The sequence below is a fragment of the Diadema setosum genome, chromosome 22 (genome assembly GCF_964275005.1).
Source record: "Diadema setosum chromosome 22, eeDiaSeto1, whole genome shotgun sequence".
Lineage (NCBI taxonomy): Eukaryota > Metazoa > Echinodermata > Echinoidea > Diadematoida > Diadematidae > Diadema > Diadema setosum.
This window is the reverse complement of record NC_092706.1, coordinates 13391112-13413012: the sequence shown is the minus strand read 5'-3', so window position 1 is coordinate 13413012 and position 21901 is coordinate 13391112. Positions and strand designations below refer to the sequence as shown.

The 21901-nt window shown below is 38.0% G+C and overlaps 1 protein-coding gene across 1 annotated transcript in view; it reads left to right on the top strand.

The window, feature by feature from the left end:
- The window catches only part of LOC140245054 (oxysterol-binding protein-related protein 6-like), a 103105-nt gene that overhangs the window by 63512 nt on the left and 17692 nt on the right, over positions 1-21901 (top strand). The window contains exon 12 of the mRNA XM_072324648.1: positions 1191-1269. Within this exon, the coding sequence (XP_072180749.1) occupies positions 1191-1269 (79 nt within the window). The remainder of the gene's footprint in view (positions 1-1190; positions 1270-21901) is intronic.

Sequence of the window (21901 nt, the reverse complement as noted above, 5' to 3'; positions counted from 1 at the left end):
AAAATAAAAAATGGGGGGAATGTGAGAATATTGAGTAATAGTTTGAGAAGTTGTTTCTGTTTACTGCGCCCTGGATTTTTGATTTGCTAGGGTGAATTACCCCTAAATTAGGCCTCATGAGTTTGATAGTATGTCATATTTGTGAGCAAAAAGTAATAGTCAATTCTCTCTACGATTTTATTACAACGGGCTAAAAAGTGAGAGAAACAGAAATAGAGAGAGAGGGGAGAGAGAAGAATCCAATTCTCATCGTAGGGTCTCATCCAGTCGTGTTGAACCACTTTGAACAACAGAGGGCAGTATACCAATGGAGTGACAAGCTTGCATTGTACCTTGGAGGCCTTGTTCAATAATATGTTTGTGTAGCACAGCAGTCAGTCGTAAATCATGCAGTAAGATGGAGTGGATAAGCCAGCAAAATGCAGGTTGAGAAAAAATAAAAAAGCCAAGGCCTACAATAAGAAAGTGGAATGATAGCGTAAGAGTAATTGTAAATGATGTCCGTTCTTACAACCTGACATTGTACCCATGTACTTGGTCATAACTTGCCAAACTATTGGATGTGGTATTAATCAGTCTATATATGACATTGTTGATGTAATAATACTACCAAAATGAAAGATTTGAGGAGTATCCAGGAGATTTAGGATTAAATGTTTGAGAGTAGGGCTAGAGTTGTGGTTTATTATTCAGATATGGGTTAACTGTAGTGTAGGAACAGTTCAATTACACGTTATCAGATATATTTTGACATCAGACTCGAGTTAGATTAGATGTGGCAGTGAACTGTCAGATATTAAAGTTTTCATTGGTACTTGTATACCTACATAGTTTCTATTGAAGCTGTTTCTGTTCTGCCTTCCTCCACAATTTTTGAAATAGAGATTAATAATTTTGTCAGTTATTTGTCTGCATTGCCCGTACAGCTATTTGTCTGAATTGCCCATACAACACCATCTAAATCTTCTTTGGTTTACTGATAGATACTTGTACGTGTAAGTGAACACATGGACCAAGGTTTATTCACACTCAAATCATTCACAGCCTCTATTAATATTGCCTGCATATCATACTTGTACATGTTTTTTTGAATATTCATTATTTTATTCATCTGCTTATTCATGTTTTCAGTTATGTATTTGTTCATTCATTCTTTTGAATATTCTGTCCTCTCTCCTGTGATGTCATAGGAGGAAGAAGTTGAGAGCTCCTCATTGGCTAGTGAAGATGACGAGGGGGCGGAGTTTGAGGAGGAAGATTTCAGGGACTGTGAGTACCAGTTTATTGATTTGTTATGACTTCATTTATACACTTGACTCGGAGCAATTGCAAATCATGCACACAGCTGCAAACCAGTACTCTTTTTGTAACATTCATATCAAAGTACATGTATGTCTTTATCAAAAATATGAAATTGTTTTTCAAAAAATGAAGAATATTTTTCATGGAATATTTGATTTTACATTTTTTACTACTGTGTGCATACTTTTGCTTTTGTACCAAAATATTTTTATTTGTGAGTATGTGAAAATATGTTTGTGAGTTGTTTGTTTTGCTTTAACTGTCCATTAATATGTGTTTTGATCAGCTGAGGTTGGCAACTCTGCATATATGATGTGGAATGTTTATATCTTGATCAAAGCAATTTGATTATTGGAGATGGAATTTGATTTTAATTGAATTTGATACTGTGTGATCTGCCAGGTCTGAGGATGTGTGACTTGGTTGCTATTGTGCTGTGAATGTGCTATGCATGTGCTGTGTTTGTTCTGTTGTTTTCAGAAAAGCATGTGTCAAATCCTCAAACAGCTATTATTAAACGTTCCATGACTGAATTGCAGTCAAAAGTTGTGATGGGCTGTTTTTGAAATACTTGAAAAATATCACAAGAGACTTCATGTATTTTATGGTACTTCTTCCACAGACTGTCATATTTTTGCTTCATTGTGTGAGGTAAAGTATGCATCACAATATACATAGAAAAGTTTTGATTTTTTTGAAGAAACTTTTCCAGGCTCAGACTAAATTATACTTTTTTTATTAAAACAACAAAAATTGTCTTTGAACCAAACATTTTCCTAAATTTTGATTATAAATAATAGATCTGTATGGAAAATGCCGAGTGGAAAGTATACACTTGTACATGTAATTGACATAAGTGGCGGCGTATTGATAGAGATTTGTTAATGCAACAATGGTAACATGTTACATTTCACGAACCAGCCCTTAGATGTAAAGTTACTAGCCAGTGTTGTCAAGTCACATCACCATAGTTGCTAGTATGAGCCGCCAGGAATGGTTGTTAGTCTTGAAAACTTCCAGATGATCACATCTTACAGCATATGTACTTGTCCCGTATTGTTTGAATTCTGTGCTGACCTCTTCCAAGCAGAACTGATCAAAGTTTTGGAAGAAAAGGAAGAGGAGAAGGAAGAGGAGGAGGAGGAGGAGAGATGGATGAGTTCTAGATTTAATTGCATGGTGAAAGAGGGGCTCAAGAAAGAGACAGAGAGTGATTTCAAGATGTTTTGGTTCTTTTGTGATGCCTCTCCAACAGTGTCTCTTGTTTACAAATTGGAAGGTGCTATCCCCCTAGACTTTTGAATAAAGCATCAAATTCCATTTTTGTCTTTGAATAACAACTGAGGTGCAATGACTTGACATTTATATTTAGAATAGTATAATATCAGGAATAATAATCTGCTTTTTACAAACTATCTTTAAATTGTGAAGGGCTTCACCCTTCTCTCTCTCTCTCTCTGTCTACATAGTAGTTTACTAACAGTAAGATTTTCTTTGCTCCAGAGAGGAAGCTCTATATGACCTCTCTAAATTTAACACAGAAAACTAAATACACCATAATTCTCAAGTTATACATGTATCAGGAATAATCTTCTGCTTGTTACAAACAAAGAAACTATTTGTTGATTGTGTAGGGCTTCATGCTGTGTTTCTTCTCTCTCTCTCTCTCCCTCTCTCTCTACATAGTAGTTTTACATTGATAGTGGGATATTGTTTGCTACAAAGATGAAGCTCTGTATGACCATTCTAAATTTGACACAGAAAACTAGATCTATTCCCAGCTTACAAAAATAGCAGTAATATATAAATATACACACACTTGCCCTCATTTGAAGATGAAGGCAGTTGAAATGGCAACAAAACAGAAAAATATGTTATCACATCATATCTACATGATACCTATCTGTATGTATATATTTTTATATAGTAATTGCTATATCTTTATGTCCTTGTAAAACATGTACATCAAATTTCTATTTTAAGCAAATGGGTAGTGGGAAACACCAATTACAAGCAGTCTTTAATAGACAACATGTTTTTAGCAAACCATGCAAATTACTCATGGCCATGTACAATGCCAAATGGAAATCTCACAAACTAGATGGTGATGTGTATTAGAAATATCAAAACGTGCATTGCTAAATTTAGTCATTGTCATCCAATCTAATATGTTATCAAATCCTACTTGTACAGTGCCAGAATTTTGAGCATCACATACATAGTTTGGGATTGAAAAAAAAAAAAAAGACATTTAATTCAAATGAAGGGAAATGAGAGATGTGGCCAGTGATATTTTTCTGCAGGGTTTTGGGATCAGGTGCTACATCAGGTGCTGAAATTGATGATGTTCCCTATTTTGGGAAAATGTTTGTGCAAATGCTTGTCAAACAAACTCTTGAAATCTGCCTGCGGTCACCAAACTCGGTAATGAGTCCATGGAAGTGATTAGGAAGGTTTTAGACTGCAGGAAGAAATACACCTTGTCAGCAGTGTATGAGAGATGCACAAGTTTAGTCCATAAAAGTATCAAAACACAACATTTGCAGTGTAATTAGCAAAATATCAGATGCTTACTTGTTACCAAAAATGAAGTCACAATAAGGTGAGGGAAGAAATATGATGTAACACAGAAGGAGAAGAATAGACAATTATGTTGTGTAATATTTTGAGCTACAAGATGTACAATCTGAAGCATCTGTGTTAAATTCAAGTTTCAAGTTTTTTCATCTTTCTTCCTTCGTTACAATATAATATACATTGAATGTGACAATTAACAAGAGAATAACAAGCATACAAATATAATAGAATTTTTAAAGCAGAAAAAAGAAGAAAGACGAGGAGACCCTATAGAAAAGCGGAGCTTGTGAAATTAGGGGTCCTCATAATTAAAAAGACTACTAAACAACTAATCAAATACAAGAGTTTCTAAAAAAAAACCAACAACAACAACTTTAAAAAACTTGAAATTCATGCTTTATAGGGACAATTCAGCAGTCTTGCATAATGTTTGCTATGAGCCTTGTGGTCATTTCACCCATCCCTTTCTTCCTTTGCAACCCTGTATGATTTGATTTACTGATTGCAAAGAGTGAACTATGGCTTTTGGAGACAGAATAGCATGCAATGATGTAGGCATTATTCGAGAAAATTGATGATATATTCCTAGAAACAGGTGTATCCTTTTCTTCATATGGTTTGTTGAATTTGATGATATGGCATTTCGAATAGAAGAATCATTCAGAGGAATCTAAATGTGTAGGTTGTAGATTGAGATTTATTATCAAGGTTTAAATCCATGCCCATAGAAAATGTTACTTTCCACCATATTCCCCAATAGTAATAGACAAAAGGAGGACATTTTCTGAAGGTCAAATTTAATTTAACTTCACTCTACCAAGATGTGTCTGCAAGGACAATTTTTACTGAATATCTGATGAGAAAGAGAGTGCGAGAGTGAGGAATTTGAAATGTCCATGTTTGCATACATGGACATTTAGATTAAAACATGTAAAATTAGAAACATCATGTGGTTGCTTGATTGATTGATTGATTGATTTAAGTACCGCATCAAATTGTACATGTGGGACTGAAGCTAACTTGCCCTTCAGCATAAGCAAAGTCAGCAGGCACGCACAACTTGTATGATGCCTGAGCTTTTGTAAACATCACTGCGACTGGCTACTGCAAATATTTGTGGAGCTAGCAGGCATGGTAAACGAAAAGAATCATCCAAATTGTGGACATACTGTATTGGAGTGAGGTCCTTGTATGTCATGCGGTGAATGTATAGAATATAGAAAGTACAAGTTGTACATTGACTGTAAAAGACACACACAAAAAAAAAAAACCCACACACACGTACTTACACAACCCAAATTAGCTGTGATATGCTTTTATAACTGATGTATTTTCAGCCATGTACATTTATGTATTTTTTTTATTTTACTGTAGTTGATTCTTTTCCCCAAGGATAATATTATCAAAAAATAAGCCATCTACTTCCAGTGTCATTGTATTGCTTCTCGTGTTCACAAACAACATTGACTGTGTGAGACAATACCACCCCCCTTTTGAAAATACATACATGTAGCACATGACTTTCCTTGTTCATATTCTGATGTGTGTGTGTGTATGTATGTGTGTGTTTGTGTGTGGATGGGTTCTATGGGTACTGTAGGTTACATATTATTCAAAATAATTGTAGATCTGTGAGGTAAAATTCTTGTGAATGTAAGGCAAGGTAACGACATGATTTAAGTTATTTATGACTTGCATGTATGAATATTTCACTGCCATAAAAACATGTACTCACAAACACACATTACTGTATATGCACACCCTAACACTTGCCAAAAAGCCTTTCATGTTATACGTGTATTTAACATTAGGAAATCAAGTGTTTGTGAATACTGCATTGTGGGATATTTTGATATTATTTCAACCAATGCTGATGAGCATTTGCTTGTTCAACCACGTGCAAATCTTTATGCATAAATAGTAAATTTGAAGTGTAAAATAAAACTCATTGGTTATTAGACCGTCCTACAAAAATTAACTTTGTACCTATACATGTACAATGTATCTGTAAATTGACACTGTGCAAAATGAATATACTGCCCAGTGCAAAAAACGTTGAATGCAAGGCATGAATGAATGAAAAATGGCCATTAAAGTGTCTCCGCATTTGGCAAAGTCGAGCCAGAGAAAAAAAAAGAAAGGGCATGTTATCTTGGAATACAAGATGCACACACAAACACACACCCACACATACACACACACAGATAGAGAGACACAAACACACACAGAAATGTGTGTGATACTATATATATAGAGCACACGGCATGCCCACACAGCATTTTGCGCCATACGCTGCTCTTTACCTCTTACCCCCTTTATACTCTTTACGAAAGCAAGCAAGCAAGCAGCCACCGACTGTTTCACCCTCTCTCTCCACCTCCCCTTCTGTCTCTCTCTGCCTCACTCTCTCTCAAGCTCTCCCTCTCTCTTTCTCTTTCTCTCTCCATCACACGTTCTGTCTCTCTCATTCAGTTTGTCTCCCTCTCCTCTCTACGCTTGCTCACTCGAAAGCGAACACCGAAGGCGGATGCATGTGCACAATATTTCTCCCCGCCGCTCTAACTCGTGTCTGTCGCCGACCAGGCAGTGATGTTGGATTAATTAAACTGTGTTCTGCTCTCACCCTCTCATTATAAGAGGAAGAAAAAAAAAAGATATCTGTAGATATATCACCTCTTGCCATAAAAGGATTTCATATCTTCTCAAGGAGTGCCGTCGCTAAGGAGCAAAATTCAGATTCAGTTGAAGAGGAATTTTCTTCATTTGCCGTCCTTCCTCCCCCCTTCCTCCGGTGTTTTCCGAGACCGGTGCGAGTTTGTTTCTGTGCATTTTTGGTCAGCATGAGCTCGAATTTGAAGCTGGAGAGTTCTACTACCTCTTGAATGGGAGAGGCAGCCCCCCGCGCGAAAACTTCCACTGGAATTTTGGGCTTCGTCGTGATTTTTCTTCTCTTCCGTTTCTCTGAGATGGCAGTGGAGATAGCATGACAGTTACTTATATGGACCAGCCGTGTTCCGGTAGGTGGGCAGGTTATTGATAAAACGAGCATTCGATCACTCGCACCGCCTCCTTTTGCGGGCAAGAAGAGATGCCGAGTGCCGCATGTGTGTGATCTCTGTCTGGTGTGTGTTATCCACGGTGCAATTATGTACAGTATGTGGTTGTGGGAATGATCTGACGTTATGTCATCATAGTGGATTGTTTTACCTTAGTGTATATAACATTGTATGATCATGGATTTGTGAAGCCTTTGTAGTTGGTAACTGAAATTTGAGCCCACTCATGCCTGTAACACTGTTGTACAGAAGCAAAAGGTAGAAGAGATTTTTGTTACTAAAAAAAACAGAAGGCTTACAAAATACCTACCATTGTGATACATAGATCTTTATTTGCTAAGTTGTGTGTGGGGGGGGGGGGGGGAGCAAGAAATATCAATCAATCAAGCACACAAAATTAAAATGCCTACACATGTGGGTCTTTCAACACCTGTTTCTTCACATGATATATTTTTTTTTGTTTTGTTTTCTGGAAAAGGAAAAAAACATTAACCACAAGGAGAATTTATTTTGAAAGCTGTAGCATGTGTACTCACCAAGTTCAGATATCATGCTCAAATCAGTCAAATTCATTGCAGTATTGTTAATAGGTATATCTACTTACAATTTATCATTGATGCGTATATGACATACCTTCCACAGCATACAGTGTAATCTAAATTTGAGTGTGGTTTGATTAACAATATGGATATGATTTGCTTTGACATAATTTGATCTTTTGATTTCTGTATCACCGTAACAAATATATTGCAGAAAATACAAAATTATCAGGGGTTAGCAGAAGATGCAACATGTGCAATTTTTTTTGTGTGCAAATGTTGTATATGCCCATAGACAAATGTTTTTAGTATAAGGTATGTATGTTTGTATGCATATATATTTAACAATATGAGTATCATACTCTCACACACATACGTATGTATGTATTTACAAGCATTTTTTTGTGTGCATAGAAACACATAGATTTATTTTCATACCCTGAAGCTGGGTATTATACTTCATTGATTGCTGGAGGTAAGATGGGAGTATAGAATGCTCCATCATTAGTTTTATAAGACTCCTTTCAAATCATATACTGATCATGATACAATGGAATCAATTGTCTGGTCTCTTAGCATTGTGATTCATGTCAAGTGTATACCTGCTGTGCTGATGGATTGTTGAATGATGAAAATCTCAGTGATATATGGTGAGCATTTATGACCTGACCTGACAGACAGACAGACAGACAGACAGACAGACAGACAGACTGACTGACTGAATGGTAGCACAACAAAAACACTCTTTTGCAGATCGCAAGCTAATGGTAGCAATTGTGAGATTGTATTTTCCTTTGCAGATAGCACAACAAAAACACTCTGTTGCAAATCACAAGCTAATGGTAGCAATTGTGAGATTGTATTTTCCATGCAGCAAAGCTGCGTGGATCGTAGATGACAACGTAATTGGCTGAGGGTAGATGCATGCATCTAGTCAAATTAAAGACTGTTGATAGCTGGCATCACAGACAATGAAGATTGTTGAATAATTCCTCTTTTCAGTCAGACAGCTGCAGTGATGCTATGTATTACAATTTGCAGAATTATCTGATTGGCCGGGGTATCCTGTTAATGTTGCATAATATACATTTACATAGATAGATATAAACATATAGTTAAATGGATGGATAAAGATAGGTAGGTAGATAGAAAGTAGATAGATATAAGAGAGAGAAAGACATACATGTATATGTGTATCTTATTTGTTTAAAGCAACTGCAGTGATTATTACAATTTGAAAAAAAAAAATATTATGATTGCTGAGGATATTCTATTAATGTTACATAGCATATGTTTACATAGATGGATTAAGAAGATATAGTTAAAAAGGTGAATATAGATAGATAGATAGATAGATAGATAGATAGATAGATAGATAGATAGATAGATAGATAGATAGATAGATAGATAGATAGATGTGTAGATAGGTAGGTAGAATGACAGAGAGAAAGATACGTATATGTATCTTATGTGTTTAAAGCAACTGTAGTGATGCTATATATATATTACAATTTGCAAAATTAGATTGATGGGGTATCCTATTCATGTTTCATAGTGTATTTTTTAATATATTGGTAGAAAATATAGATAGATAGATAGATAGATAGATAGATAGATATAAAGATAGATAGATAGATAGATAGATAGATAGATAGATAGATAGATATAAAGATAGATAGATAGATAGATAGATAGATAGATAGAGATAGATAGATAGATAGATGGATAGATATAGATAGATAGATAGATAGATAGAGATAGATAGATAGATAGATAGATAGATGGATAGATATAGATAGATAGATAGATAGATAGATAGATAGATAGAGAGGGAGGGAGTGGGAGAGAAAGACTTACAGGTACACTGTATAATATTTCTTATTTGTATAACGCCAAGTATATATCACATTTGCAATAGGGAAGAACATTATTTGCCCGATGGCATGGTGTCTTCTCTTTATTTTGATATCACAACTGTTTCTCCCCACATGATTTGATGGATTGGATGTTTGGAATTGACTAGTGAAAATGGCTGGGCGGGGATCAATTGATACAAATTTTTTGAGATGGAAATAACAAGGATGTGTTGCCATGGCACCACTGAAAGGGGAGAGTGGAAGAGGATGAGGGGAGAGAGAAAGAAAGAAAGACTGGAAGAGAAAGAGTATTGAGAGAGAATGGAGAATGTAATTTCAAAGTGGTATATCAAATAAAGAAGAAGACAAAGAGGAATATGGTGTAAATGTACATAATATATAATGATTTTTTGTGTGTGTGTGTGTGACCTGTGATAGAGTAGAAGCTCTCAAAAGTATTTATTACTGTTCTGCCCCCATCTTGTCTGTACAAATCAAGGAAGCAAAAACTCAAAGCCTGCTAGGTGATAGTTTACTATCTTCTATAGATTTCTCCGGCCCCTTTGTAAATTAATTGTGAGAAAATTGTGAGAAAAACTTCTTTGTATTTTACTTTTCAGAAACAATAAATTCAAATACAAACAAACAGTGGTACAGTAATTGTATGCAATTTATACAGTCTCAGTTTGGTGATGACATTGCCTTGTCTGATTTTCCTCTGTTATTTTGTTTTATGCAAACATGCTAACCTTTAATATTTGACAACTTTCTTATGTTTTTGCCCAGTTCTGATGAAGCTCTTGTTTAACTTCATTCTTCTAACATAAGTTTACTTCAGTGTGGATTAGAATTTATCTTCGATAATACGTATATTGACCGTATTTTATGTTTTTCTCACTTTACATCACACCTCTGACTTTTTTCATTTGCATTTTAGTGTCTTAATCTTTTTCTCTTTTTATTATGATAGTAGAAGTACATTGTAAGAATGATAGAAATTGCAATAATGATAATTCATTGATAATCATAATGATCAAAAGAGTAATGTTAATATTACGTTAGCAACTGACTATTTAATAGAACTGATAACAATAATGAGAATTTTGATGTGGCAGCTCTACCTTATGAATGGTGCAGAAAAGACTATGAAAATGAGAAATAAGAAGTACAAGTAGGCAAAGTATCACCATTATAACATAACATTTGGTATAAATTTAGGGATTGTTAGGGGCTAACAGCATTTTCCATGAGAGTGCTGCTGAGAAACTGGTGGTGTGCAGTGAAGAGGGAGAGCTTTAATAGTATTATCATGTCTTTGATTGTGGCTTGTGATTGTAGCAGACGAAGGGTTAAAGTCCCTGTTTACCTTTGGGAACAATGATTAAAAAATTTTTCAAGATATGACATTTAGTACATATTTATAGGTCTGTTGTACCACAAAACATCCTATCATATGAAAGTTTCACGATAATGCCTAAAATATAAGGAGATATCTGTATTTTTCTCAATAAACTGTAACTGTAGACAGTTTAGTCTGGAAACATTTTTATAACGGTTGTTCACATTTTGTATATTTAACAATACTTAACATTGATTTTACCGATTCCAATTTTTATAGTGGTTGTTTCTATCCCTAACTCACATTATAGAACTATTTTAAAGCACTAATGCTGAATTTTTGTTTTATCTGCAAATAGTAAATTATGCCTGTAAGCTTTGCCATTCCTATTTGGAGGCCCCTCAGTGAGATTCGCCATGTGACCTTCCTTCCACAAGTTGTGCGCCACCGCTAACAAACACGACACATCATGACATACCCATGCATTGGTCTGCTTGTGCAACGTGTGCTAAACAGGGTCAGGTCTGATGAAGAAACCGTTGATGGCGTTTGCTTTTTAGTATTCTTCTGTTATTGGTCTTTTTTTTTGGGGGGGGGGGGGTAGTCTCTATCTTGAATGTTTCAATGAATATGTCATTTTTCTCACTCTTCCATGGAACTGGTCAAGCCGGCAAGGCGATACCCCAAATGATGACATTTCTTGTAATCTATCTTCTCGCGATATTGATGTGCCTGCCACGCTAGTTTATGGCGGCGGCATGGAAATCAGATGAAAGGGATTCAATGAGAGATAAGGAAAGAGAGAAGACAAATAAAAAAGAAAGAAAGGAGGCCGTAAATTCATTCAAGGATGGTGCTGGAATATGAGAAAACCCACAAGCTTCTTGCATAGGTACAGAGAATTTACACCATGGAGAATCAGCACCATTCTTCTTTTTTTTTTTTAATAGCAAAGAAGGCAAAGAAGTGTATCAGATCCATTGCATGCATTAATGTTACAAAGATTTTTAAACTTTTCAACTAATGATATGGCTCCAAGCTTATCAGCTACAACTTGATATCCTGTACATGTGCCCCAAAACACATGCACATGCATGCATAGCTTTCTTTCTCTCTCCCTCACTCCTCTCTCTCTCTCTCTCTCTCTCTCTCTTTATCCAGCTTTCCCCCCACCTGCCTACACTATCGCCTTAATTATCATTAAGCTGTCAGATGCGTTAAATTTACCGAACATCACTGTTCAGCATCGGATCTCTCCCCATGCATAAAATTTGTATGTCGGCTTCGGCCGCCAAGGCGTCTTCTCATCATGTGCGTCTCATTGTGCGTCTCTCAATCACAATTAATTTAATCATCTGTGGTGTTCCTGCCTCGTTTAGTCCGTGTACCCATATGGAAAATCTTGATGCAAGTTAATGCCTTCGTCATTCCCGTGTTCCCCGAGACCACTCCAATCCGGAAGGCAAGCGGGATGCTCGATCATCAAATCGTCATTTCTCATTCCCCGAACTTCACCCTCTGCCCAAATCCCAATACTGAAATCAGTGAGCAGAGGAGGAAATGCACACCCCCATTCACTTCCGATACCAAACATTTGCTTCTTCTTTTTATGTTGCAAAGGATGAAGGATATCTTTATGATTTTGAGAATTAGAGGGGCATTCCAGACAATTTTCGTAATTTCACATCATGTAGTACATAAATCGATTGCTCCATGCATAAATTTGTTGAATTTATTGTGGTCCTTGAGCAGAGAAACCAATACTCTGGAAATCTGAAACAAATTACACTGAACAGTGTTGATGACATAGAGCCTCACATATTTCAGAAATGTTACAGTGTAATTCCATAAGCCAGTTCGTAATTAGCTCATGAACACCTTGGTACAGATGACCTTTCTTTTTTCTCAGTTGGTTAGGCACTTCACTCGTTTTCAAAGCGGTATAATGCATAAGCTTGCCCGACATAGCAATTTATGGAATTCGTGTTCAAACAAAGTATGAACTTGTGTTTAGACCAGGTGACCAGAATAGTCCGTCAGTGAACACTTTAGCAAGCATCTAATTTATTGTTTCGTATTGAATGCAATAACAACCTTTTTCTTTTGATATTGCCACATACATGTACCAGGCTTGCTGTCAGGTGGATGTGCTGACAAGCACTATTTAGATAAGTATCACATGAATAATCATCACATCACAGATGCTTATCTCAGTGAATTAATAAACCAAAATGCCTGTTGGTACAAATGACCTTTTTCTGCTCATGTGCAAAGTGGAATTACGAACTGGTCTATTACAGTACCGCTAGCTTAACAAGGTCACCTGTGTAGAATCTATGTATGCCTTCTCCTTTTGTTCTGCTTCCTTGAGCCCACCTCATGCATTCTTATGGTGAGGCTGCCATGTCATCATCCTTGTTCTTTGCAATTTGTTATAAATTTTGAAAACATTCTTATTCCGCTTCCCAATCTCTATAAATTCTGAAACTCTGTACTCAGTATAATTAATTTATAGTTCCAGGGGTGTATCCAGGATTTTTTCTGGGGGGGCCGTAATCAAAATTTTTTGACCTTTATTACCTTTGCGAGGGAGCGGAGCGACCGAGCGGGGGGAGGGTGTGGGAGGGGGGTGTCCCCCCTCCCACGGTAGGGAGTTTTTGAATTTTATATCTTAAAATGGGGCCATTTGGTGCATACAAAAGTGACTTTTTCGGCATTGCAGTGGGGCTTAGAAACAAGGTAAATTATGGCATATTAAAACTAAGTTACGAAATTTACACCACCTGGTCACTTTTTTTTTTCCTGTTGTAACATTAGGCCTATATAGAGTAAAAAGCCCTCAAAAAACAAAAATGTCTTTTACAAAAAGTGGACCTTTTGAAAATTTGGGGGGGTCGTACGACCCTCCCGACCCCCCCTTGCATACACCCATGAGTTCTTCAAAATAATGTAAAAGTCTGGAAATCATCCAGAGGTCTCCTTGAACAAGAGAGAGGGAGAGAAAGAATGGATGCAGAGCTTTAAGGAGACTTTTAGCTCCAGTGGATTTAAGATTTCCCTCCTATGGTGTAGTTGATGATTTATGTATTTCACTGTGAGCTACTTCTTGGTGTACATAAAGAGCCCCATTGATAAGGATATTGTGTGTGCACTGGTGTGCACCTACAATATCCTTACTGAGTGTGTGTGTGTGTTCTATTTGCACTTGGAAAAAAAAAGAGGCCTGTTACCATGGCAACAGATGAGGTAATGGAGGAGATGATGGGTCGCATGCCTAATGCGGATGAATTTCCTGCCAGATGGCATCACCTCTACACAAGGATGCTCACCTCTCGTTTCATGGGCACGATTCTTAATGTCAACGTTCTCTGCGTCGTCATGGCGAGGATGGGCCGACTTATGAAAGTGAAGGCGTGCCGGCGCACATCAATGTATGCGACGTGGTGTGTGCCTCTGCTATGTTTTAGTGGGGATTGAAAATCAGTAGTGTTTGTTTGTTTTGTTTTTTTTCCTTCGCCTCAAGGTCAAAGACCCGTAACGCTGCTGGAGCAATAAGGAGAATCTGATGCGGTTGTGATGAAATTTCTGAGAGCGATGCTGAGCCGGTGCTGCGTGAATGTAACGAGATTGTTGCCTCGTTCCATAAATTGCTAACTTTTGGGTCTGACTCTGTAGTCCTTGATGTAAAGGAGTGCTGCCGCATATATTTTCTTTTGCTTAGATTAAATCCAGTAAAGCATCTAGGCTAGGAGAGCAAGTAATCATTTCAGAAATTCAGTTGATATTTTTTCTCCTTACGCCCAGTCATAGATTGGGATTCTGGCTTGAGAAATACAAGCTGTTGAAATCCCGTAGATTGACATACTAGATCACATCATCACACCTGAAATGTCTGAAGAACTGTCAAAATGTAAATGCACTAATTTTTTTCTCCTGATTCAAGCTGGATTCTAATCTTTACAATTCAAAGAAGCCAATTATTCTTTCAAATACAAGTAAAATTGATGGAATTAGGCATTTTCTCTGTTATTGAAATAAGTTCTTCCTGCTGTGGCATCGTGACTGGTTTTATTGATTAATCTAGTAATAATTACAATTCTGTCATTACTTTAGAATGGAATACATTTATGGCTTGAAACTTCAATGGGCTGAATTTTTAGAATGTCAGACAACGTATGAGGGGTGGAGATATAGTGTTTTATGGTGACACTTTGCTAATGTGTGCAATCTAATGTGATAGCTCTTGAATTCTATTTCGCTCTCAGAATAGCACAGCCCTAATTTTTTTTTTTTTTTTTAAATGTGTTAGTTTCATTCAGTGGGTGATCAAATTGTCAAGTTCTTGTGATGGAATATCTCTTAGAAGAATGGTTGAAGACCTTAATGTGTTTTGCCTTTTTCCTTTTCAGTCTGTCCTTTGTTTGAATGATCAAATTAGGCTAAAAGATCCAATCTAAACACATGTAATGGAAGAGCCATCCCCACCACCACTTAGGATTCATATTGTAAACACAAGCAATTTGTTCGCGAGATGGGTAGATAAAAGGGGCATGTTCACATCTGGACCACTCTAGGCAAAGGTCAGCATGCGAAAGTACCACAGTCATATGACATTCCATCATGTTCCATTGCTGTGCAGGTGGTAACAGAGATCATACATTCACCCCATTCAAGAATAAATGTGCACCTGCCTTTAATACTTAGTAGGCAAGATTATTGTGCTCTTCTTTATACATTCATAATGTCAGCTATTTGAAACTGTCTCCCCCTTCTCTGCCCCCACCCCACCCCACGTGAAGGTGTCAAAGTGAACTATCATGTCTGTCGCCTTTGGCTGCGAGGCGGTTCATTTGTGGGCTGGAGATCATTCCATTCCCAGCAGCTGTCCCAAGCTGGAGTTGCCCAAGATTTAGCGACTGTAGTTGTCTTACGGGGTGTGCATGCACTCTTACATTAGATGTCTAAATCCAGAATCTTCTCCCCATGTGTGTGTTTAAGCCCAAAGCTTTTTGAACTTGTGAATGCAATGGTTATTATCATGCTGTCTTTGGCTACTGTACCACATACTTCAAGACGTTCTTTACTCTTCTCTGATATCTGCTTGTTCACCAAATGGCACATCCACCGACCTGCTTTCTTTGCCTTCCATCCTCGTTGTCATGAAACTACTGTACATGTACCCATCAACGAACAGGGATTACGCGATCAGTCTAATTCCTGATGTGTCATTTTGGTCTGTGTTTGAGACTATGGTGTTCTTACATTAGAATGGGTTGTCCAGTATTGCCTCCAGTTTGGAGAGGGTACGGGGTTAACCGATTGTTACTGTAATCATGTGACATTTATTTCAAGCCAGTTTAATGTGTGTGTAAAGGGTCAGCAATAATGGCAACTGAATTGCATAGTTTTGGCTATTTGACCAAAGCCATTATTTTACCTCCTTTTTCTGGAGTAGTGTAATGCAACAGCCAGCAGGAAGTTTAGGCATATAGGGTTCATCAAATATATCCATTGAGTTAGAGGTACTCATTCTCTTCAGTGTGATTCTATCTTTTCCAAATATGTCAGGCTACATATTTGTGAGTAAAGTTCAAGATAATCTCTCCCCAAACCAGTGCTTTTATCTTGAAAGTACAGGGTGTTGGTGATGGGGGGGGGGGGGACAGCCCACAAGAATGGAAGATTTGCTCACACTCATTTCATTTTCGAGCACCCAGTAGGGATCAGTAATGGAAGATTGGCTTGTGAGAAACTGATGTACTAAATCTAAAATGAAGAGAGGGGGACCATGATCATCTTGAAGAGCTGGTAGCGAGTGAAACCATCTTGAAGTAGAGCGATTAAAGGAGGAAAAAGAAAAGAAGACGAGAGGATGCCATGGAGACTGTCATCACTTCCATCACATCAAATTTTCCACTTCTACACTTCCTGATGAAGTATTCAAAGGAAAAATAACGAGAGGAGCAAAGTTTGCCAAGCGACTGATAGTACTTTCCAAATCCCCCCTTTCTGTGTCATGTGGGAAATCACCCATCTTTGCCTCATTCGCCTGACTGCGAAGTCATCGCCAATCACAGCTGGACGGCAGCCACATGAGTAAATGTGGACATCAACGTCGTTGGCTTTAATGTCAACCCAACCAGGCTGAACGGTGAACATTGCAGTTCCAGTGGCAACAGTTTTCTTCCTCTGTTGAGATTGTTGAAGTGATCGCATTCGAAGAAAGGAAAATCAGTTCTGATCGGACGTTTATATCAGCCGAGACTGCATATATAGAATGTATGTTTTGAGACTGAGGGCCACTGTCACACTATATGACAACATATCTGTTGCAATATCACTTTGTAATAGTGGTTCCTTCGCCATGAAACTCTTGGAAGAGGAGCAGCGAATGCATACAAACCCAGTGCCTTGTACTGTTTGTAAAGAATTACTACTCTTTTGATGGGATAGTAAAGAAAAACACATGATCTGGACCCTGTTTTATGAAGAGTCATAATTAATTATATAGTTGATTTTTATCGTAAGTCCATGGCAGCTTGTGTGGTAAGGGAATTTACAATCGATTACATCTGTTGATGAAACGGGGCCCAGATATTGTTCGATTGAATGCATTTGATTTGAAGGCATGCATGTTTTTAACCCATGGAAGACAAGCTGATCATGCGTAGTATGCATCTCCCATAGACACCTGTTTGAGTATACTCGGGACTATAGTCTTCAACGGGTTAAGGGATTGAATGGGGCATGGGTGTCTTAATGAAAACTCAGGGGAACAAGCAGATGCGGGCAATATTTTATTCTAGCACGGCACCACCGATGCAGGCAATATTTAATACTAGCGCGGCACCTCCGATGCAGCAAATTGAAGCAATTCCCGTCACTTGAATTGATCTCTTCTCACCTCTGATTGTCTTCATCTCCCCTCGTTTGTTTGCCGGTAATCTCTCGTCTCCATTTTTTGTCTCCTCTATCTCCTCCTGTGTGTCATCGGCGATGGTGCTGACCGACCCGGGATAATTACCCCGTTTGATGAGGCGGGGACAGCCAGAGGGGCATAATTAATCGTGCCGCGGGTTGCTAAGTAGCACGCTGCGACTTTTTTTTTTGTGGTTTTCTTGCAAAGTGTTGGCAATGGCTTGTAAAAGTTGATTGCGCAATTGTTGTACGACAGACGTCACTGCACGAAGTAACATGGATGGCCGGGGGCGGGGGTTGGGATGGGGTGGGGGGTAGGCTTAAGTTGCAATTAGACCATTTTGAAGGAGAAGAGCATACATTATGCACAGTGTTACCCTGCTAAGTACTATGTGTACATGTACACTGTATAAACCTCAGCAGAGGGGAGTTATTCCAGCGCATACATGTTTCTGTGCTGCATGAGTATTGTATCCTCCCGTCATGCTATCGGTCAGTTCAGATTCGCAACTGGGAAATCAAAATGAGGAATGCAGTTAACAAGTGGGTCATAAAGACAGATGAAAAAGAAAAAAGAAAGAAAATACAGTTTTGACCTCCCTATAGATGAAAAATGATAAATTCCAGTAGTATTAGCCCACTGAAGACTAGTCCTGAGTATGCTTGGGCAGGTGTCTATGGGAAATGTGTGTTAGAGGAAAATCAGCCTGTCCTATATTAAAGGGATGGTACAGTATTGGTGGAGATGAGAATTGGGCTTTTAACTTTTTGCGAGATACCAAGAAAACACTTATGAAGTAGTACAGAGCATACCATTGTAAGAGGAGTTCAAAGTTTGTTTTATGAAAATGGGGTTTGGAATGACTGAAACATCCAAAAACAAAGTAAAATAAAGTGATCGTAATAAAGTGTGGGTCCCACACTTATTACAATCGCTCTGTTTTGGATATCTCAGCCACTTCAAAACCAATTTTCATCAAATAAACGCTGAATTCCTCATGGAATTGCATGCTCTTTCATATTTTATAAGAGGTTTCTCATTATCTCACCCATAAATGTTAGAAACTTGAAATTAGGTCTCAACCAAAACTGTATGATCCCTTTAAACAGGTTAACACAATTGTTACCATTCAGTGCAGGTTGCCAATTTGGCAACCTGTTTCTTTGTATGAGCACTATTAAAAGAGGGTTAAACTACTATGACTTTCTTGTAAGCATTGCATTATAATGACTGTGTAAATCATGAATGACATGTGCAAATAGCAGATTCCTACATTGTAGACAAAAAAAAAATAACAATGAGTTAATCTGAAGAAATTTATGTTAAAGCAAGCAAGTCAGATATGGGTATGTAGAGGTTTTGTGGGGTTTTCTGTCTGTTGCTTTTTTACAGTTACATGTATTTATGTAAGTCATTCGATGATTAAAATTTGGTCTTAGGGCAGGTTTTGTTGGTAACCTTTTCATGGACTAATGTCATGATATTTTCATCTCTTTTCATATAAAAGATATAGGTATATTGTCAAGATAACATTTGCAGTACTTATAGTATTCATTTACAATATACATTATTTACAATGTGTGAAAGTTGTATCCATTGGTTTTGAACTTTAACTTTAACCTGGTCAAGACATGCTCACATGAGGAAGATATTTTCAAATTGATGAATATCACCCAAGGTCACGTACATGTAGTTGTTTCTCTGTTTGTGTATATTTTTTTGTTTTTGTTTTAGTGTGCTGTATATTATGAGAAATTGGAATTTCGACTTATTAATTTTTTAATAGATTGTTGTTACATTTTTCGTTCATTCGTCGCTGGTTCGCTACAGTCTGGGATCAATGCTAATCACCAGCGCAACTTCCACGGCCATAATTGCAATATCCAAGGTCACGTTAAATGATATCATTTAATACAGACTGGTGCCTGTTTTATTAGCATAAATGTCCAATGTTTCAATTACAATTCTGTACCAAGATAATTGCCTTCGTGGGCAGGCTTGTGATAATGGTATTGAATTTACTTACTCCACTTTCCAAAATGGATTAAATCTCCAAAGTGTAACATGGCAGAGTAGCTACAAAGAATAAACTTGACATCATAAAATGCATTGATTTTCTAGGATGCATTACTCTGATATGAGATGAATGAAATCTTTGTGCATAGCAACCATCGGTTGATTGGTATCATCTTGGTTACGGATGATGCAAATCAAGTGATGAATTTTTGCACTCGTATCCCGAGTGATTTACTAACTGTATGACCTATTTAGATAAGCAAGAACTGCTTCAAAAAAAATGTGATTTCCCCCCATAACAACGAAAGGAGGGGTAATGGGCTGAGAAGTCACTCTGCTCCGTATGTAGTACCCGGGACGTGCCTGGAGATGGAGCGGGTCAGGAGGACACGGTGGTTAGAGTGTGGGCAGGGGGACATGATGCGAATCAGCGAAGTGGAGTAATGGAATTATGATGATGATGATGGGGAATGGGGGAGTGGGGCTGGAGGAAGGACGGAGTTTCTCTCTTCTTTAAGGACCATGTGAACGGGATGCCCACTTTTTTTTTTTTCTTCACGATGTCGGAATCGAAATGTCAGAGTTCGTCGCCACTTAGAGTTCAATGAGCCAGCTGGTTTCGGCGGCCATGCCCCCAATTAAGTTCGCCAGCGGTCTTGTCTGTGTTGTGATGCCAACTTGCAAGTACGCAGCTGCTTCGTCTAGCTTCTGTATGGCTGCTTATGTTTTCTGCTGTATTTCTGTGGGTTTTTTTTTTTTGTTAGCTTCATGATGATGATAGGATATGATGAGGCTTATTAACCGGGGCTATCCTCCTCAGTATAATTGAGCTCTGTTCTCACACTGGGCTCTGCCATTATCATTAATCCCAACGTCAAGAAGTATTGCTATGCAACTGAATAGCGGGTAAGTAGGAGACACAGCGGGTAGAGCATCTTTTAACCTGCCAGTTGGGATCTTGAACCCTTGACCCCCTGTTAAAAGAGTCCATGGCATTGACCACTTCACCACAGTGCATCCATTATGATGAGTCTGTTTGAGCATTTGTCTGTCTGTCTGTCTGTCACACAATCTGTCTTTGCACTCATCTAGTGCAAATTTCACTGGTTATCAGTTGAGAAATACATAATAAAACACTCATAATGTGTTTCCAATCTTCTGATAATCTCTCTCCATCTAACATGTACATCGCCTAACTTATTCACCAATACACACAGCTTGTGGTACACACATGTGCTCCTCCTTCTCCTCCTCCTCCTCCTCAAAAAAAAAAAAAAAAAGTATCTATAGAAATTGAGCCTTCTCAGCATATGGCCTCTGTTCTCTGAAACTCCCTACCAACAGAAAAAAAAAAGGAAAATATCTTTATTTGCATTATCTAAGACAGTTCTCAAGACCCGCCCTTTTCACAAATGTGGAATGTAAGGAGAATTTTCCTGTTCCTTTAAAATGAAACGAAAAACAGTTTACACATGCATGCTCAGGATAGCTCCTCATGTGTCATGGAGTGACTACATGTACATTAGGAATGTCGACTTATGGTGGATTGCCAAAAGTGTCTGACAAAGTGCATGAGAGAAGGATGAGATTAGGTGGACACTGTGCGCAACACCCTGAGCTACTTGTGTCTGCCAATTCCCTCATACTCTGGGAGCCCAAACAGGAAATTGCAAAACAAGGAAGAAGTAGGACCACATGCATTCCTATACTGAAGAGGAACACAGGCCTTGATGGCATTAATGAACTGAGGACAACCATGCTCAGATAGACTTTGTTTATGGAACCCAAGATGGCATAGGCTGAAGCTAATTATGCCCTTGAATTAGTAGCAGTGGTGGTTATTGTATTTTCCTGTCCATCATTTCTGTATGCCTGTCTTTCCGACAATGACTGTCGGGCAATACATCTGTGTCTGCTGTGTGTCTGTTTGTGTGAATACTAGTATGTCTGCTATTCAGTCCGTACAGTTTTGTTTTTTTTTTTGTTTTTTTTTCGCCTGTGGCTACTTACAGTCGCAAATCTCTTTGGTCTGAAATAATGGTGAGCGTGGAAAAAAGCAGCAACAATGCAGTCTTTGATGCTGAATCAAAATGTGCAGCCCCACGCACCTGTTTGCACAAGTGTTCCACGAAGTTTAAGTTTCACCGGTCGCCGCTTCGCCCCCGGGCATTTCTCCACGCCACTTTGGTGGAATTCGCTCTCACTTCTTTATTGGCTCCCATCGGATCCACCTGTTGATTAAATCAAGAGGAAAGTGCCTTGTCCCTCATGTCTAACATGTTCCCTCACTGGATGTA